The sequence below is a fragment of the Metarhizium robertsii genome (genome assembly GCF_000187425.2).
Source record: "Metarhizium robertsii ARSEF 23 chromosome Unknown MAA_Scf_2, whole genome shotgun sequence".
Taxonomy (NCBI): Eukaryota; Fungi; Ascomycota; class Sordariomycetes; order Hypocreales; family Clavicipitaceae; genus Metarhizium; species Metarhizium robertsii.
Genome location: NW_011942160.1, coordinates 1,505,144 through 1,523,738, shown reverse-complemented (window position 1 = coordinate 1,523,738; position 18,595 = coordinate 1,505,144). Strand labels below are relative to the sequence as shown.

General features: G+C 53.2%; 7 protein-coding genes across 7 annotated transcripts; 2 read left to right on the top strand and 5 right to left on the bottom strand.

Moving 5' to 3' along the window:
- Nucleotides 1-2,066: 2,066 nt before the first annotated feature.
- MAA_05955 (D-lactate dehydrogenase 2) lies at nucleotides 2,067-3,922 on the bottom strand (the record flags this gene model as incomplete). Its single annotated transcript, XM_007823953.1, has 2 exons — nucleotides 2,067-2,099; nucleotides 2,276-3,922. 2 exons carry the CDS (start codon nucleotides 3,920-3,922, stop codon nucleotides 2,067-2,069), a joined length of 1,680 nt encoding a protein of 559 aa, XP_007822144.1.
- An 818-nt stretch (nucleotides 3,923-4,740) lies between these two features.
- MAA_05956 (alpha-actinin-3) lies at nucleotides 4,741-7,537 on the bottom strand (the record flags this gene model as incomplete). The annotated part of the gene is made up of 4 exons (XM_007823954.2): nucleotides 4,741-5,620; nucleotides 5,701-6,680; nucleotides 6,746-6,812; nucleotides 6,933-7,537. 4 exons carry the CDS (start codon nucleotides 7,535-7,537, stop codon nucleotides 4,741-4,743), a joined length of 2,532 nt encoding a protein of 843 aa, XP_007822145.2.
- Nucleotides 7,538-8,824: 1,287 nt separating this feature from the next.
- On the bottom strand, nucleotides 8,825-9,536 carry MAA_05957 (Ribosomal protein L19; the record flags this gene model as incomplete). The annotated part of the gene is made up of 2 exons (XM_007823955.1): nucleotides 8,825-9,333; nucleotides 9,395-9,536. The coding sequence occupies 2 exons, from the start codon at nucleotides 9,534-9,536 to the stop codon at nucleotides 8,825-8,827; spliced, it is 651 nt and encodes a 216-aa protein (XP_007822146.1).
- A 236-nt stretch (nucleotides 9,537-9,772) lies between these two features.
- MAA_10806 (uncharacterized protein) lies at nucleotides 9,773-11,023 on the top strand (the record flags this gene model as incomplete). The annotated part of the gene is made up of 2 exons (XM_011412725.1): nucleotides 9,773-9,881; nucleotides 9,945-11,023. The coding sequence occupies 2 exons, from the start codon at nucleotides 9,773-9,775 to the stop codon at nucleotides 11,021-11,023; spliced, it is 1,188 nt and encodes a 395-aa protein (XP_011411027.1).
- A 173-nt stretch (nucleotides 11,024-11,196) lies between these two features.
- MAA_05958 (uncharacterized protein) lies at nucleotides 11,197-12,354 on the top strand (the record flags this gene model as incomplete). The annotated part of the gene is made up of 1 exon (XM_007823956.2): nucleotides 11,197-12,354. One exon carries the CDS (start codon nucleotides 11,197-11,199, stop codon nucleotides 12,352-12,354), a length of 1,158 nt encoding a protein of 385 aa, XP_007822147.2.
- Nucleotides 12,355-12,931: 577 nt separating this feature from the next.
- Nucleotides 12,932-15,797, bottom strand: MAA_05959 (RING finger domain-containing protein; the record flags this gene model as incomplete). Its single annotated transcript, XM_007823957.2, has 2 exons — nucleotides 12,932-15,676; nucleotides 15,747-15,797. 2 exons carry the CDS (start codon nucleotides 15,795-15,797, stop codon nucleotides 12,932-12,934), a joined length of 2,796 nt encoding a protein of 931 aa, XP_007822148.2.
- Nucleotides 15,798-16,461: 664 nt separating this feature from the next.
- On the bottom strand, nucleotides 16,462-17,403 carry MAA_05960 (uncharacterized protein; the record flags this gene model as incomplete). Its single annotated transcript, XM_007823958.1, has 2 exons — nucleotides 16,462-17,192; nucleotides 17,262-17,403. 2 exons carry the CDS (start codon nucleotides 17,401-17,403, stop codon nucleotides 16,462-16,464), a joined length of 873 nt encoding a protein of 290 aa, XP_007822149.1.
- Nucleotides 17,404-18,595: the final 1,192 nt, after the last annotated feature.

Sequence of the window (18,595 nt, the reverse complement as noted above, 5' to 3'; positions counted from 1 at the left end):
TGCGAAGAGAACTAGAAGCCCAAGCCGTGGGTCAAATAATCAGTGAGGCTCTATAAGGCGTGATTTATTCCTCCACTGGCGAAAAAAAATACGAACGGATGTAAAAGAATAGTCGATCGACTTTACATTGTTCTCGTCCGCTGTTACTTGCGTCATCTTGCAATCAAATCAGTGTCCCCGAATTGAGGCTTATATTCTATAATAGTGTCGACCACACCATCACAGGTTGAGTAGTGTAGTGGTCAACATGGTGGCTTCACAACAGTGAATGCGCTACAGCCCCGGGTTCGATTCCCGGCTCGACTAAACTTTTTGCCCTTGTTCCTTCCACCACTGCGACCATGTCGAGCTTCATAAGCTTCTTTTATTCATTGCTTTTTTTTTTTGCTCCTTACCATGTCTGTTTAGGAGCAGGCTATGGGAAAACTGCAACAAGACCAGGGAATCGGGCTGGCAATACGCCCATCATCTCCAACGCCAAAGCACGTTATTCAGAAGATCCATTCTCACCGTCCAGACCTACCCTAGGCCAGGTGAGCGGCGTCCACGCCTTGAGCAAACCAGCAGCACGCCTCAGAAGCCTGAAGCAATAAATCCACGAGTGTTTTTTAGCGTCTAACATATTATGCACTGTTGCTCGTTTCGCGCGGAGAACTAATCGAGGCCGCCGAGTGTGGATAAACCCAACCCTCACACATCCAGAATATTCATCAAGCTTATATACGTGCTTCAAGGCTACTACGACTATTTTCCCCCAAGGAAACTCCAATGCCCCACGTGCATGATTCGCCAGAGTCGGGATGCGGGCATTGCAGCCAGAATGAAATTTGCTGCTTTTGACACTTTACACTAAGCTTTCTCCTTTACTCGGCTGCTTCAGGTCCAATGCATTCCCAAATGTGGCAACAGACTCGGGTCAAGACGCCCGCGAAAATTAGCTGGAAATATCAAGCACATCTGGCTATGCGCTTTGGGGAGGGGGATCTGGGAAGCTAGCATCGGATTGAGAAAGCCGACGAGAAGAAGATAGAGGCGTACTGTATAATGATGGTTCGGAAACAACGAGCAGCAATCGGACATTGTACTCCGCGCAACACGGCCGCTGCGGACCGGCCGCCGTAGGGCTGACTTCAAGAAGCAACCACAGGGCCGGTCCCGTGTCTCATTGGTGGAAATGTCATAGCACCGCATGCGAGCTTGACGAATGGGGAAATTCTGCAGTTCACGTTACAAAGAACTCCGCATGATGGCTTTTTCGGATCCGGGACCCGAAATCTTGACGGACAATGCCCCGTAACGCTATTCATTTTCCGCGTAGATGCTTGAATCCGATTCACCAGGACAATCAGCATATGAGTTGCCTGGAAAGGTGTTTTTCTCTGGCGAACAATACTAATAGAGACCCTGCCTCCATTGACCATGTTGGTGGCAAGAAGGAGCGTACATACAACCATATCCAGCCCCTGGTGCCGTGTTTATTTATGGACATCACTGCACACGACACCCTTCAACCCTGTTTCCCATCTTCTTCAGTCATCCGAATCGCCGTGTTGGTATACAAAACATGATTTGCATCATAAATCTCGTACATCATCCATGGAATCGCCTCTCTAGGCGACCCATGATGGCCGGCCGCCTATTTCCACAAGCCAAGTTGGCAGACTTTTATTCACTATTCGACTTGGACGAATGGCCTCGTTTCTTGCTTATTGCGTGCCCGACTAGACCGGTTCATGTGACAACGGCCCATACCACACCCAATGCCCGCATTTCGAGGGATGCATGGCTGTGTCTAGCGTATGCGGAAAGCACTGCCATGTATACGCCATATAAAAACAAAATTCCAGGTTTCTCCAATAGATGCAATGCCTCTAGGTAATTTTATGAAAAATCATTCCTCCTTCGGTTTTGTATTTCTGCAATGGCTAGCCGCATGTGAAGGGAGGTTACGCAGCCGCCCATTGGCATTGGCATGGAGGAACAACGCCCACCGTCACCGTACAATATTGTACATGCACGCCTACCCACTCCCCCGGGATTCTTTAGAAGTTGAGCCTTTCTAACAACTAGATGTACTTGTATGGGTTCATAATGCCATTCTGTGGAGATGTTAGCATCGACCTTTCCCGCTCCTGGCAAGAGAGCGCGGACGCCATGACCAGGGGCATTGTTACACTGCTAACAGAAACAAGAAGAAACAAAACGGGACAAGACAACAAGGCTTGCCGCCAGGGCACAGGCCCAGGTGGCTGATTTGTTGCTAGGGATGACTTACCGGATCATACAATGTCTTGATCTGCTTCATGAGCCCAATCATGGTCTCATTACGGCTGTAGCCAATATAGTTCTTCTTTGCCAGGCCCAATCCGTGTTCTGCACTGATGCTGCCTTGCCGTTTTTCGATCCACTCGTAGACATAGGGCTCCAACACCTTTTCAACCTCCTTGTCGTAGCGCCTAACGGCAATGTTGAGATGGAGATTGGAGTCACCCATGTGGCCGTACCCAAGAACATCCACAACGGGATGGTCATCCGTCTCGCCAAGGAGACCAGCCTCGGAAAGCCTTGCCTTGACATCATGGACAATCAAGTACATTTCCGACAGCGGGATCGAAACGTCATACTTGTACGTCCCACCCCAGTGGCCAATACACTCCGTGATGCCTTCCCGCCAGCTCCACAGGGTCTTGATCTGAGTAGCGTCCTGCGCAACCACGCCATCGGCAATGACTTCGTTCGACATGACATCTTCCAGGAACTTCTCAAGCTTCTCGTAGTCGTGCTCGCTGTTGGAGCCGCTGGTCTCGATGAGGCAGTAAAAGGGGTAGTCGTTTTCCAACGGCCTCGTCCCACCGCGCACTTGATGGACCAGACGCTGGCTGGTTCCGTCCATGAGTTCAAAGGCCGACAGAATCTCGGACAGCTGCAGCTTGGCCTCGCGGAATGCCCTTTGTGCCTTTTCGTAAGACTCGATCCCGAACAGGGCGACATTGACCGCGGGCGAGCGCTGGGCGCACTGCACGACCAGCTTGGTGATTATCCCTAGCGTGCCCTCGGCGCCGATAAACAGCTGCTTCAGGTCGTAGCCCGTGTTGTTCTTGCGCAGGGTGCACATGTCGTTCATGACGGTGCCATCGGGCAGGACGGCCTCCATGCCCAGCACGCTGCCGTGAAGACTGCCGTACCGCAGCAGCCGCAGGCCTCCGGCATTCGTCGACACGTTGCCGCCGACATGGCAGGAGCCCTTGGCCCCCAGATCCAGGGGAAAGATGTAGCCCCGTTCGGCAACATGCTGATCTGCGACCTCTAGGATGCAGCCCGCGTCCAGCACAAGCGAGCCACTCATCTCATCAAACGAGTGGATGGTGTTCATCCTCCCCATGCTGATGACAATCTCATCAAAGACTGGGATGGAACCGCCCACCAGCCCGGTATTGCCGCCCTGCGGTACCACGGCCAGCATGTTCTCGTTGCAGTACCGGAGGATCTTGCTGACTTCCTCGGTTGACCCTGGCTTCAGCACCAGCCGGCACTGGCCCTTGTACTTGTGCATCCAGTCCTCATTGAAGGGCTCAATGTCGGCGGCAGCATCGGCGTTGATGCCGTCAATGACGGCCGAGTCCTGCCCGAGAAGCTGCTTGAAGTAGGCCACATGCTCGGGAGTCAGCTGGGAAAACCTCGAGTCCCTTGTCAAGCCAGGGTACGAATCAGTCGTCAGCTTCGCGGCACGACTCGCTGAAGTGCCGGAAAAGGACCTCGATCCCAAGCAACGAGTTGGTGGCAGCGCTGATGAGCGGCAGGCCGAGGCAAGACGAGCTGTGGCCTTGGGAAGGCCGCGGCTGGCCGCTGGGGCCACGAGACTCGAGACGTGGCTGCAGCGTCCATTGGCAACGCCCCGGAGGAGCCTCGCGCGTGTTGCCATGGTTAGATCGCGGCTGCAATGCGGTGGTGCTCAAGGCCTCGAGTGCGGTCAGGAAATGAACTTGGCTGGTCGATTGAGCAAGTCAAGAAGGGCCGAGGAAGGCGGTGGGAGCCGGAGCAAAAGACGAAGAGAAGAGGCAGGTTATGTTGAGATGTTGTGCAGACGGAAACCAGAGGCGCTCGCGATGTGACAAAAATACGAGCCCATCGAATTGCGGAATCTGCACATGGACGGTGGATAATCCACTTCGACTGCGTAGAAGGACTAGATACAACTTGACAGCTTCATTTGCTCTCGGGTGGATCCCGTCGCCGCAAACCTCCGACTCCGGCCTGCTTTCGTTCCCATACAACCATACAAAGCCACCACATGTTGGAGGCCATAGAGGTTCGCCAACAATTTATTTGGTCCACGGCATGGACCCAAACATCATCAAGGGACCTGTACAGACTCCATCCTGCGTGCGACGCCGCGCAAAGAGCGATAACATTTGAAAGAAAGCTTGTGGTCCGCATACATACACCACCTCTTCTGCACCCGGCGTCGACCTTCAATGTCAAGGTCTGGAACCTGAGCCGCAGTTTTCCAGCATAGGTACGCTCCATTCCCTCAGTCACCATCATCGCTCGCATTAGATATCCAAAACGGGGAAATCAAATAGCTATCCTAGTCCGTAATGCTCTACCCAAGTATTTCCAACTCCTAATCAAAACCAAGTGTAACCTCTCCAATAAACTAGGCACGGGCGTACAGTGAACTATTAGTATACAAGACGTGCCACGAACAAACAAAGTCTATTATCGCCTGCCTATCGCCAATTACCCAGGGAACCCATTTGCTTTGGGACTCTTGCGCGGATTTGTGTCGCCCAGGTTAGTACGGTCCTGTAGAACTCCACTGGGCACATCATCCTGTGTCCCCTCCGCGTCGATCATCTTCTCCATGAATGAAATGTAATCAAATTGGGGCTGTCCGCGGTCTTGCGACATGTCCGGACCCTTGTGAGGGGGCATCATCTCGACAAGTTTATCAATGACCTCGTCAGGGACCAGACTATGCCGCAGGTCCATCTCCGTCACGTACGGTTTGCCGTCGGCCACTTCACGGAATGACTGGAACACTTGCTCTGCAGTGTTTTGATCCTCCGTGACGTCCACCATGAATCGAATAAACTGCTCGAATGTTACCTCGTCGCGCCCGCCAGACGTCTCCAAGAAGTAGTCATGCATCTCTTCCTCAGAAAATACCAGTCCAAGAGAGGCAAGGGCAGCGCCAAACTCAATCTCATGAAGAGAATTCGAGTCATCTCTGTCAAAATGGCGAAAGACACTTTCAAACTCCTCCAACTGGATAGGCGTTAGGTTGGTCATATTTCGGGCCACCATCTGGTTCTCCAGGAATGCCAGCTTCTTTTGCACTGATGATTTGACGAGTCCCAGCTCGTATGCTAGTTCATCATATGTATATGTTGTAAAGTCGTTTTCCTCAATATTGGCCTCGTAGCATTTGGCGTCGACGGCTTCTATTGTTTCCAGATAGCGATCCAAGGGGGCCAAGTTGTCGCTCAGCTTCTTGACGTGGTGCCATTGGTCCTCGATATCTCCATCCAGACCAGAAATGGCAAGTTGCATCGTGTTGAGAGCCATTGCAAAGTCATTAGCTTTATCTGCAAATGACTTTCGAAGAGCGTTTTTGATACTATACGTATGATATTAGCATTAGTCTCGCCCCTTTCTTCTGATACCAAAAAGAATTCCTCCGTGTCAGTGGAAACTTACTCGCGAATGGTCTCATTGATCAGTTGTGCTCTCCTCATTTCTGCCTTTGCCAGAGTACCCCAATCCCGCTCCAGCGCATCCAAACTCAACTCTGCGGGTGGATCGTACGGCCGGAGTCGGTAGGTGCCAAGTTTTGTCTTGATATTTCCGAGGAGTGTTGCAAGATCACTCTTTTCAGCAACCCAGTCTCTCTTTTGCCCCCTTTTATAGGCAGCAAAGTCCTTGGCTTGCGCTTTTGCATCTGCATACGTCCCCTCAAACTGGGCTAGTTGCCATTCCTTGACTTGGGCGCGCAGGGCCGCAAGGAGCTCCTTCATTCGCTTCTCGTAGGCAGTCTGCATTTCCCAGGCGCCCTGCATGTTGCTGACAAATTTTTCGACTCGTCTGCCTGCATTTTCGACCTTCTCCATCTGCGAAAAGGCGTGGAACCAGTATGCAATGTAAGTCATCAAACTTCGCTCATCGGGCTTCGGCACATCACACACATCCTCCACATCCAAAAGCCGGGGAATGCCAATCTCTTCGTGGGCAATATCAAAGGCAAGCTGCATGTTTCCGCGGTGATCGTGCTTGTCTAGTGAATCAAAGTCGATCAAGTCTGGCCGATGGATATCAAGAAGCGCGCAAAAGGCCAGCCCGTCGTTCCAGCTTGCGCTGAAATCTCGCACTTCAACCTCGTCATAGCAGGCAGTCTTTCTTTGGCACCATAATAATAGGCCTTCTTTGGCAGACATGCCCTCCTCGTTGATGTCGCTGATTGTAAATCGAAGAATCAGGGTCCATATGAGTCCGAGGACAATCTTACGATTGCCGTCGACAATGTCCTCGGCGCCAATATTTGTCATTTGAATTCCCCTGCATTTAATGAAGTCGAGAGCCAGGTTGGCATTCTCAAACTTTTGTACGCGTAGTTTTGGTTTCGAAGCATAGCGGCCGAGGGACTCGTTCGACAGTGATTCCAGGAGATGGATAAGCATGACCTTGAGATTGAAAGTTAGTCTCACGCTCTGGCCGGATGGTCGGGGGATGAGGACGCTTTGCTTACACCATCACCGAAATCCTTGACAAGATCCTTGACCTCGAGGCCTCTTGATACTAACTTTGTATTTAACCTAGGGAGTGCTGGGTGTAAGCAAGGATGCCTATTGCGATTTCTCGTATTTTCATGCTCTTGTGCTCCTCCAAGATTCTTGGAACGGAGCTTTTTGGCAAACAACGACGGGTCAACGTACCATTTTGTAAAAGTCTTTTGCTGGACATTAATCCACCTTTGCTGCTCGAGAGTCGACATCTTGACCAGGCTGTGTTCATTCGCAGGCTCAACGGCGGCGAGGGCATCTGCCGTACCGCTCGTGTTTCCTGACCGTCGACGGCTCCAGTTTGCCTTTGAATGTTTTGAAGGCTTGTCCTTGGAGCCCAATGGAGGCCCGTCGCGTCCTGACCGCTGTAATCGTGCAGCCTGCAGCTGCTCCCTGTCCCGCCTGCTCCGCTTGCCGGGGAGAGACGAACGGGTTTGAGAGCGGTAACAGGGGCCAGTGGCGGTAGACTGCGTGCAGTCGCAGTCGGCAGCAGTGAGGCTCGTGGATGCAGTTGAGAGGGTCGAGGACCGGGAGGATCGCGATGTCGATGCTGAGATTGAGTCGCGGAATTGCCGTACTAAATGGTCGTCGTCGAGAACGCATGTGCACCCGTCCAAGTGGCTGCAGGACGAGTTGTGTAAACAAAATTGGCTGCCCTGGCCCGCACCTTCCAGGTTGCCGGGCGGCGGCGACGGGCTCCGCTCGACGAGCTGGCCAGCAGCATCATCTCCCGATGCGCCCAAGGGAAGCGCTGCCATTGGCTGCTGTGACGCTGCGCGTGCCTAGGTTGGTATTATTGGGCGGTTTTCGGTGGCTGAGTGCCGTTGAAGCTGTCAAATGCTCCACTTCGGCCAGTCGATCGATTGATGACTGGGCAGGACCTGCAGGGTCTGGAGGACCTGGTTGGTGTCCGCGTGTTCGTCCGCTCTTTGTCGACCTCGTCGAGCCAGTCTAGACCACCGTTCGCTCGCTTGTGGTATTGGACTTATCAAAGGGTCTTGGCAGAGGTGTGATTCGGCTGTACGGTGTGATTGACATGCGCACCTCGTACCTGGAAGTAATACTAGTCAATCGTACTAGTGCCTGTAGGACGGCCGTCGGAGAAGATTAAAATGTAGGTTGCAAAATGACATCCGCAGCATGCAGCACATAGACGGCCCGGGCGATGCGTTGCGTTTTGTATGCCTGCGCGACTCCAGACCCCGAACATTTATTTCCCTGTCCGAACAACGCCACCGCGGGGTTTGCCATGATGAGCAAGGGATTGGTTTATGCGTTCTTGTTCAGTCTTATCCCTTTCTGATCTTGCATTCGTCTCAGATGGGGAAGTGGACACTGACTTGGTGATTTATGCATTCGTCTAAAGTGTCATGGTGGTAGCCCTGGACTTGTAACCGACTAAAGTGCCACCGACAAGACCTGACACCCATCGTCTCATACCGATATCAAAGACACTTGTTCGTTCGCACGCATATATACATATGGGCTGGCCGACCAATCATCCATCGGCAATACAGCATATTCTTATTATGATGCGCAACAGGGTACTCCGTATACTATTATGATGCGCAACCACGTTCCCCTGGACAGTTGTGATGAGCGCTCACGCGGGTGATCCTGCACATCACACTCTTGTCGAAAAATGCCAGCTTCCAAATCTGACATGGTCACAAAGGGGAAAAAAAGGAGGCCCATTTGTTAGTCTCGTGTCATCTGACCCAATTTCTAAAGTAGCCGCTTCTCCATCATCGGAGGCTGTGCCTGGCGTTTCATGTTCCACACAATCTTGACTTGGTGATATGCAAGTCGACTCATTGTACAGCCTTGTCTCATGAATGGGCATCTCATGAGGTGAAACTAGTCTAGCCAAGCGCATTACTGCCTCCAGAAAACCAATCTGTCCTGTACCCTGTTATTGGACGAGGAGCACGGCTAATATACACGAGGAGGTCGACTTGAATGTTTGATATATGCCCAACAGTACACAGTCTACTCCGTAGTATGCCTTTTTATCTTACAACCACACCCCGATTAATGTACCCCATTTATGCCCGAGCCTTCTTCCCACCGGCCTGTTTTGACTTGGATCGTAAGGCATATCTCTCCCTTTTCCATGCTGACACCAAGTTATCCACACTGCCCATGTCGTGCTTGGGCTTCCGCATGTACGTCAGTCTCGCCCTTCTCGCCCTCTTTGGTCTTCGCCAGATGATATCAATACCCGTAACGGAGGGGCTGTAGACCTTGAACCACATTTCCACACCAGTCTTCATCATTTGTCCCCTCAGTAAGATGGCTGTGTCGACGCCTCGTCGTCGGATTTGGATAAATGCGCCTGAAAATGGCTCGCCACCCTGAGTAGTCACCATGAGTACATCTCCAACCTTGGCGCTATCTGCGTGATCCTTGGAAAATAGACGTGTTCTGGCACCCGTCGGATCTAATTGAGCGAGCTGCTGTTGACGCAGGATGGGCATCGGGTCCGGGTTCGTAGATCGGATAGATGGAATCTGAGGATAGATTTCGAACTTTTCAACCTTTCCGTGAGCAGCACCTGCGAAGAATAGTTAGCACATAAGTCTAGCACCTAGGTGGCAGTAATTGAATTGTCGTACGTTGCCTCTCGCTGATGGCTTTGTTACCGGTGGGAACAACGGCCGCGGTAGCCAGACTACGCTGCGCAGTCCTCTGCTGTCTCGCCTGTCGAAAGACGGACTTGAGGCAGCCCATTGGCCGCCTGACAGGTGCGAAATTCATGGTTGCTGGTGTATTGAGCGGAACCAGCGTTCGACGTTGGGCAGACGGCAGAAATTCCAAGATCGCCAAAGCTCCATCACGAGACACCAGCCCAGAGGGCCCACAATTCATGCCCCTGATTGGACCGGCGCATCCTTTTCCCCGACCCACTTCGCAACCATCTACTTTGGGATCGTACTTTGACGCCAGAAACTTTTGGCAGAGCAAGCAGGCAAACGACTTCACCTAAAGCAGGCATGGCGAACCGATCGATGGCATCGGCCTTACGGTCGTTGAGGCACCAGGCAGGGCCTTCAAGGCTGGACAAGATTTCTCGCAGACAATTCAGCTCCACGGCTCCCAATGGTATGCTGTCCATTCTCTGTCGTTTGCTTCAAGACTTCTCGAGCTAAATATTGACACCCCTAGCTGTCCGAGCCATATTTTCGGAAACTGACAATGCCGAATTGAACAACACCCTAAACTCCATCCAAGAGAAAATCATTCTGCCAGCTCATCTCCCCGAAAAACAGCGCAAGATTGTCTTTGACCCCAAGAAACGATCGCATCTCGAACAAAACCCCATCATCATCGAAGTCGACGGCCTAGAACACAAATTCTCCTCAATCGACCGGTTCAAGGGTATCGAGAACTCCAAGAAGGCATTGTCAAAAGCACTAGACAACATGCATAGTGCTGAGGATTGGGCGAACTTGGCCACGCTCCTGGCCGGCTACAAAAAAGCAGGCATAAAGCTGAAAGCCAACCACTGGGGCAAGATTGTGCGAGTCGCAGGAACAAAAGGGCATATCTTCGCAGTCATTGAGTGCGCGAAACAATCCGACAAGACGGGTTTCGTATTCCGAACTCCCGAAATGGTTGTCCGAGTCCTCGCTTTTGTAAACGACAAAATCACGGAGAGCGCCTGGGATGCGAGCGAAACAAAGCAGGCGCTGAAGTGGACGGAGGCGGTGTTGGATCTGTTACAGAGGCCAGAGCATGCCGTGTCGTCTCAGCGCACACGGGAGAGGCTACATTTTTCGCGACTTGTTCGAGGAATGACGGTGTTTGCGCGAGCTTCCGCAGTCAAGGTTGGCCAGGCCGCGGAGCGGGATATCAACCTGCTACGCGATGAGGTCGCACTCTTGTCTTCCCTCTGGGAAGATGCCGTGAACAAGGATCTCTTCGAAGTTCCTGAATTCGCCAACCTTAACCCATTGGTGGAGAGAAACGCTAGCGACAATGGCAACCATATCCCCGAAGCCCTCAACGGGAGTGCCTACATCCAGGTGCTTACCCAAAATATTAGAGGCATTGAACTGGCCCAAGAAGCTCTAGGAGGCGATGCCGAGTCGTTGTCTCCCATCCTCAATTCCCTAAAGTCCCACCTGCAAGACTTTGCAGCCAAGAGCGAGACTAGAACAGAGGCCTGGGCAGAAGAGTACGAGAAAGCCATGGGCAGCAAACCCAACTGGCCAGCAGTTGCAGCCCAGGCCGCAGGAGCATAAAAAATGCAAAAGATGTGGCACTCAAAGCGGCCCTAACATGTATCATAGAAAATTATGTATAATTCATCTTTTTTTTATATATATCCTGTACAATAAGAGGTCTGTCCACCCGTCTACCGCCCCGTCTTCGCCCCCCCGAGTCTTGTCTACGGCAAAACAATATACTTTTCGAGATGCTTTGGGATAGCACCGAGCAGCTTCTTTTCCGCCAACCACTTCCTGGAGAACAGACGGTCCGCATACCGATACGCGCCGTCACACAACATGGTGACAACCGTGTGGCCCTCGCCCAGCTTCTCCGCAACCTCCTTGGCCGCGGCCACGTTGAGCGCCGAGCTGGCACCCAGATAGATGCCCTCCTCATCCAAGCACCTGTACACCATCTCGATGCTCTTGTCGTCCGAAACATGCAGCGACCCGTCCAGCAAGTCAATGTCCGGCTTCAAGTTATCCGTGATGCGTCCCTGCCCAATGCCCTCCGTGATACTCGACCCAGACCTCTCAACCAACTTCCCCCCCGAGCTAATATACGAGTGCAACACGCTCCCCGGCGGATCGGCCAGGTAGCTCCTCACCCGGCCCCCCGACACGTCCTTCAGGTACCGCGTGATGCCGGCGAGAGTGCCCGCCGTGCCCGTCGCGCACGTGAACGCGTCCACGCCCCCCGCCGTCTGGGCCCAGATCTCAGGCCCCGTCGTCTCAATGTGTGCGCGCCGGTTGGCCGTGTTGTCAAACTGGTTCGTCCAGACAGCGTTGTCGAGGGCCTCGGCGTGCCGCCTCGCCTGGTGGTTGTAGTTGTCCGGGTTGTCAAAGGCCACGGCCGGCACGGGGTGCACCTCGGCGCCGAGGAGGCGCAGCAGGTCGATCTTGCCCTGCGACTGCGTGTCGGGCATGTAGATGACGAGGCGGTACCCGCGGGAGCGGCAGACGTGCGCGAGCCCGATGCCCGTGTTGCCGGCGGTGCCCTCGACCACGGTGCCCCCCGGGCCCAGGAGCCCGCGCTCCTCGGCGTCCTTGACCACGTACAGGGCTGCGCGGTCCTTGACCGAGCCCCCCGGGTTCATGAACTCGGCCTTGCCCAGGATCTCGCAGCCCGTCTCTTCGGAGAGCCTGTTGAGGCGGATGAGGGGGGTGTTTCCGATGGCTGCGGCCGCGGCCCGTTAGCTGTCTGCCCGATGGCTCTCGAGTATAGACATGGACCCCTTTTGTGGGATTCAATTGTGAGGGAGTGGGAGCGTACCGCCAGTCAGGCCCTTGGAGATGCCTTGGGCCTTGGACACGGCAAGCGTGTGAGCACTCGGCTCGGCAGCTTTGGCCGCCGCAACAGCTAGGCGTACAGCGCTGCGTCGAAACATGGTCTCCCCGGCAAGAGTGCAAGGCGCCGTCCAAGAGGTGTGGTGAAATTCAATGGTTTGCAACAGGACCAGGGGGCGTAAAAGGGGACGGGGAAGACGAATTTATAAGCTATCGACGACATCAGCGGCCGGGTCGTCGTGGATGGGCTGGCGACATTCCGTTGTGGGGAGCTGGCGCAGGGCCGGCGATCACGTCATTTGGCTGCTTGACGTGTACTTTGCTCAAGGTTGCATGCTAGCCGCAGCCACCGTCGACCGCACGCCACCAAGTTGCACACAATGGACCACAATGATGTTTCGATACGTACTGACATCGTTGACAAAGAGGGTCAAGTATTCTTCATACGAGCTCAACTCGTGTCTCGGACCCTGCTTCACGCCATCACTGTGCCTTTAGCGTTTATAATAAATGCTCTGCTGGTATTATTCAATTTCATCTACCATGCTAATATCATAATGCTTCCATGTACCATACTCAGAGACCATGCATCCTGAACATGCATCAAACATGCTGTCGTCTGTATCTCGTTCCACATACAATCGTGGTATCATCTCACATCCTTTGCCCAAGTCGCACATATGGTGCTGGGAACAGACCTTTGGTGCCCATATATGTACCGAAGAACCAATCACCATTGACATCCTCAATCTCCCGAATCTCTGCGCCTTTTGGAAACAACAGTTCGTCGTCTGACCCGGCCTGCGGATACCAGGCCCAACGGGCACTCGCCCTCATTCCTGTGCCGCCATCCAGTGGGAATGTTTGCGTGAATGACAGTGATCCGACAGTAGAAGGAGCAGTTGCGGAGACGTCTTTTGTAACTAGACGCTCCAATTTCTCATCCCCATTCTTCCAAGACCATTTTTGCAACTCTTGCCCGTTGCGCTCAGGACTCTCAAAGGCCTCTGAACGTAGCACTCGCCCACCTACAATGTCGCGTTCGATAAATCGCCACTGTCCAATTTTGCCGTCTGCGAACCCAATGACCGCCATTTTATGCCCACGCAAGCACCGTCTCCATCCGGAATGCCCATTCTCCATGCTGATTTGGCCCGTCGAAACCAAGCTGTTGTAGCATGACGAGCATATATCATAATCACCTGGTGGAGCCTCGGGAATCAAGGCACTTTTGCAGCTGAAGCAGTGGTATCGAACGTGAGAAGGAGATATTGGGTCCTGGCAAATATCGCACCTGGTGCGGAACGTCAGAGGCTTGAACGGCCCAATATTTGCCGCTTGAGGTCCCGTATAGACAGTGGCAGCCGGGGGCCGGCCCGTCGATCTCGGGCTATGAGGACGGCTGGTAGCTTGTAGCGCCTCATGAGTCAAGGGCAGAAGTGGATGGGTACACGAGTTGCCCTGGTTGACACAGTTGTTGCAGAATCCCCAGTCTCCCTCGTTGCATACGTCGCAACGCCAGTAACAGTCGTTTGTCCAGGCGAAGCACCGAGCGCAGAACGTTCCTGTTTCCAACCTGCCTCTCGGATCATCTGTTGTCAACGTCTTCCTCCCATCAGCACCGCCAGGCGTCGATGGAGGCGGCAAATATCGACATGCTGTGAGCATATGTGGCTTGGCTAAAGAATCATCGCCCTTCTGTCGCAAATTCTCCCACTTCTTCCACGCCCCATAGCCAAATCCGAACCAATATTGGCATCCCTTGCCGGCTCGATAGCAGTCGAGGCAGATGTTCCACTGCCCGCCCGTGCATATGCCGCAGTTATAGTGCAATTCGTATTCTATGTGCTGCTTGTTGCATTTTGCGCACGAGATGGACGGTTCAGGGAACAGCTGCGACTTTGTTCGCCGATGACCTGAAGTAGCACTCGGGCTGCTCATGGGGCTGGAAACAGCGGAGTGAACAATGGCCAACTCCGCCGGTAGATGGGGTCTGCTGATTTGTGCTGCAGGCAGCTCATGCGTTGTTGCCGGCGAAGGATCAGCTATATTAGGGTTCCATTGAGGCACTCGGTTAGCAAATGATGCAATGTTACTATTACTGGATGCTGACGCTGGCAGCTCAACGGGCGCCTGTGAAGAAGCCGGTACTGATGGAGTACTGGAACTACGACCCTCACTGAAACTGTGCCGAGGTGCAGTGGGATCCGATGTTCGGGATCGTAGTCCCAAGTCGGTGGAGGATCGAGCAGCAGGACGAGTCTCTGCTGTTGACGAAAAGACGGGTGTCGTGGCACTACGGCCCCCGCTAGCAGTCCTCCGTCGTGGTCGTCTCGCAGCATCTCTCACTTCAAGGTTGGTTGACCCAGTTGGAGGCGGCCTACTCCTGTCCTCGGCCTGGCCGCCTCCATTAGTTGACCTTGAGCTGGCGCGGGATCTGGAACCGCCTTCCGGTGCCCTCAATCTTGCGTCAGTCTGAGCCCCCTCTGAGTTCCTAGAAGCTGCGTTGTTGTTGCTTGAAGTGGGCTGGCGGGAAGATTCGTTGCGAGATCGTTCCCTTTGCCGACGCCTATATGCCTCGGTGATACGCCTGCTCAAGTCGTCATCCCGGGACAAATCAATATTGTCCAAATCAAGCCCATCTAGAAGACCCTCCTCTTGGATCTGTCTAGCAAAATCTTCGATTTCTCTCTCAATATCCCTTTCGCTCATCTCCGATGATCCAATCAATGATCTTAGGGATGTTTGGTGCTCAACTTGACGCTGGCGGCTGACACTTCGGCGCCGTCTTCTCCGCTGCTCTCTGTCACTGGCACTGTGATCTGAGCTCGGACGACTGGAGTCATCGCTACGAGAATTCCTTGCTGTGTGCTCGGTTCCTCGACGGCGAGAGCTCGAGCTCTGGTCCCTGCTTGATCTTGATCTCCCGTCGACAGATTGAGTTTGCCTTTGTCTTCGGCGTCTGTCTCGTTGAGACAGCCCCCCTGGTGTCGCCTCGCGCAGGCTCATTTCTCGAACTTCGTCTATCAGACGGCGATCCTCCTCGTCCGCTCTTCTCTCTTCTGCAGTCCGCTCTCGAGTATTTATTTTTGGCAACACCTGGTCCCCTGGCTTATATTTTGCTTGCATTTCCTCCTTGTCGACATCAGACCGTGCCTTGGCGGGATTTGCGGCCACGTACATATCGAGCAAGGTGACAACTGTGGCATTGTGCCTCGTATCCCGTACTGGGCTGCGACATGACGGGCAAGTGAATATGGCCTCTCCTGGCGCTGGCGGCGTGGGTGCTTTCTCAGCCTTTGCAGCTTGGAAGCGAAACCACTCTTTCAAGCACGCTCCGCAAAAGGTATGAAGGCAATCAAGCAAGGTCAAAGGCTGGTATAGGAGCTCCGTGCAGATCTGTTGGGAGATGACAAGTCAGCTAACGACAGACTCTTGACTTTGAAGGCGGAGGCAGAGTCGGACCTACCGAGCACGTCAGCTCCTTCTCCAGATCCAGGCTGGGCTTTCGAGAATCCATTCATGTTACAGGAACCGAGTGAAGAGCCAGGACTTCCGACTCTGTGAGGTACGGCTTAGAGGGAGAAGGAGGTTTCCCCAGACTATCCCGTGGAGTGAGGATAAGCCGCCTTGTCGCGTTGTGGCAGCAAGAGTGACAGCAAAGAGGCTTGCTTGCTGACATCTGGACATGGAGGCTTGCTGCAGGTTCTCAGCGGGGCCATTGGCTGAGTTTGCGCTGCGTCTTGGCCGACCCCACGGCAGCGACCAACAGCCCAACACACACGACTCATGACGGAACGAGCCATCTATTCGCTACCTAGGGTAGTCAATACGGGGTCGTGCTAAGAATAGCTTCCCGGTGTGCCGCTTAATACTAGTACTAGGGAGGGTTTATTTGGCGATGGGTAGTGGATACGATACGGCTTTGGTAACCCGGCCTCTAAGAGCGACAATGTAGACATGGATGGCACTGACTTGTGGCTGCTTCGAACACCAGCTGCGGTTGATGAACGAGTGGTACCATTCAGATAATCAGCTTCACACGAATCATTACAAATTTGGCCTCGGCGGCAATCAAAATGTTGGCCTTCACAAAATGTGCTCCCAGTAAAGTGACCAACGAACTGGCGGCTATATTGTCTCACACACATGACGGTCCAGCTTCCTCCTTTTCAAAATACTGCCTAAGAGTGAGTCCACTCGGCCTTGGTCTTCTCCGCAAAGGCCTTCATGCCAATCTTCTGGTCTTGGCTGCCAAACAAGCTGTGGAAGACACGTCGCTCAAACTCGACACCGTCTCGTAGACCAAGGTCCTGGCTTTTGTTGACAACCTCCTTGCACGCCTGGACGGCAACCTTGGAGTATCCGGCAATGGTCTCGGCAGTCTTGAGCGTCTCCTCCATCAAGGCCTCGTAGGTTGGGAAAGTTCTGGCGGCGACACCCCACCTCTCGGCTTCAGCGCCAGAGAAGGACTTGCCCGTCAGAATAAGCTCCATGGCCTTGGATTTGCCGATGGCTCGGGTCAGGCGTTGGCTGCCACCAGCACCGGGAATGGTGCCAAGCTTGATCTCGGGCTGTCCGAAGTTGGCCTTGTCCGTGCAGTAGATGAGGTCGCACATCATGGCAAGCTCGCAGCCTCCGCCGAGGGCGTGGCCGGAGACGGCAGCAATGATGGGCTTCTTAATCTGTGTCGTCAGGAGAGACCATGACTCGATGAAGGACTTGGTATAGGCTTCGGAGAAAGTCAGAGGAGCCATTTCCTTGATGTCGGCGCCGGCAGCGAAGGCCCTCTCGGAGCCGGTGAGGACAATGACGGACGTTTCATCTGAAGCATTGAACTCGTTGAGAGCCTCGTTGAGCTCGTTGATCAGTGGGGTGCAGAGGGCATTGAGGGCCTTGGGTCGGTTGAGCGTGACTGTCCAGTTATTACAATTAAGCATCAATCAGCGGCCAGGCTACGCAGGCTCTCTTGGGGACCATGTACCTTGGCCGACGCCGGGTTTGGGAGTAGACGTCTGGATGTACTCGAAAGACTTGGAGCTATACGCGCGAACCACGCGAGGCAAGGTTGAGCGCTGGAACGGCACCCGAGCCGCAATGGGTCTGACGAACCGAACAGTGTTCATTGTAGCGACAAGCGACAACGCGAGCCTGAATGTTTGGAAGGGCGAATCAGTGTTTGTTGGATGCGAATGCGGATGAGGGAGGAGCTGCCAATTGATTCAAGTGCAATGAGGTCAAATTGACCGGATGGAGGGTTGAGGCCCAGGGTGGCATGAAGATGAAGCTCTGGGGCGAGGGAAAGCGTCGGCTTTGAACCGAGGATAAGAACGGTTGTCGTCGCAGATGAATGCTGTCGGTGGGGCTCCGAGCTCCAAGTTTGCCAAGCTGTAGTGGGTCCAGATGCCAAGAGACCAGACATTTCGGCACTGACACTGTGAGATCTTCCTGCCGCAACCAGACATTGATCAGCAACATCTTTTCTTTCAAGTGATCGAGGTCCCTTGGAAAGGTAGCCCATTCGGTGTCTGGAATGTTCTGATTTGGTTAGTGTTTTTGACCCGGCTGTGATGTGGTTGAAATGCTTGGATTCGCAGAAGATGGGAACTTGGTAATTATACAGCCAAAGCATTCAAATCTGATAACCCGCTGGCCCACTCATTCACGTCGTTCATAGTTTCTCACTCAACTTACCACTACCTCCGAGTACCTACCTTCCTAGGTACTTGGTAGACCATTCCTAGCAGGTAGATTCTAACGCGATTATTCTCTTATTTATAGAGACTGCGTCGCTGAATTCCCCCATAGATGGTATGTGAAATCGACATGAGAGAGCAGTTACTTGCTTCTTTCGGAGCTTTAACGAGATGGATGGCTTGGTCCAGAGACATCTTACGGACTACTTGAAAAATTCTGCGTGTTAGTGCATTTATTAATTTGAATAACACCCTTTACTTCACTTCTTACTCACCTTCAGTTCACGTTTGAGTTTGGAATCACTGACAGCTGGCAGAACTTCTAGGCTCTTCTGCGATTTTCCTCGTTTACCTCTTTAAAATCTTTACCTCCTTTAAATCTTTCCTTCTTTCAAACCTTTCCCTTAGTTCCATCCTAAACTTCCTTACTTTTCTCTCAGGAAACAGCTCCCAGGCACCATTTGCGTCCCCCACAAGTTACATTCGTCCGACTCAACACTTTGACCTTTCCAAAATCGCCCAGAATCATTGCGGAAGTATCGTAGGTCTCATTTTTGATTGTCTACTCGTATCGCGTAACTTACTGAGCCGCCAGATCTCTCTTTCACGGCCTTACGAAACA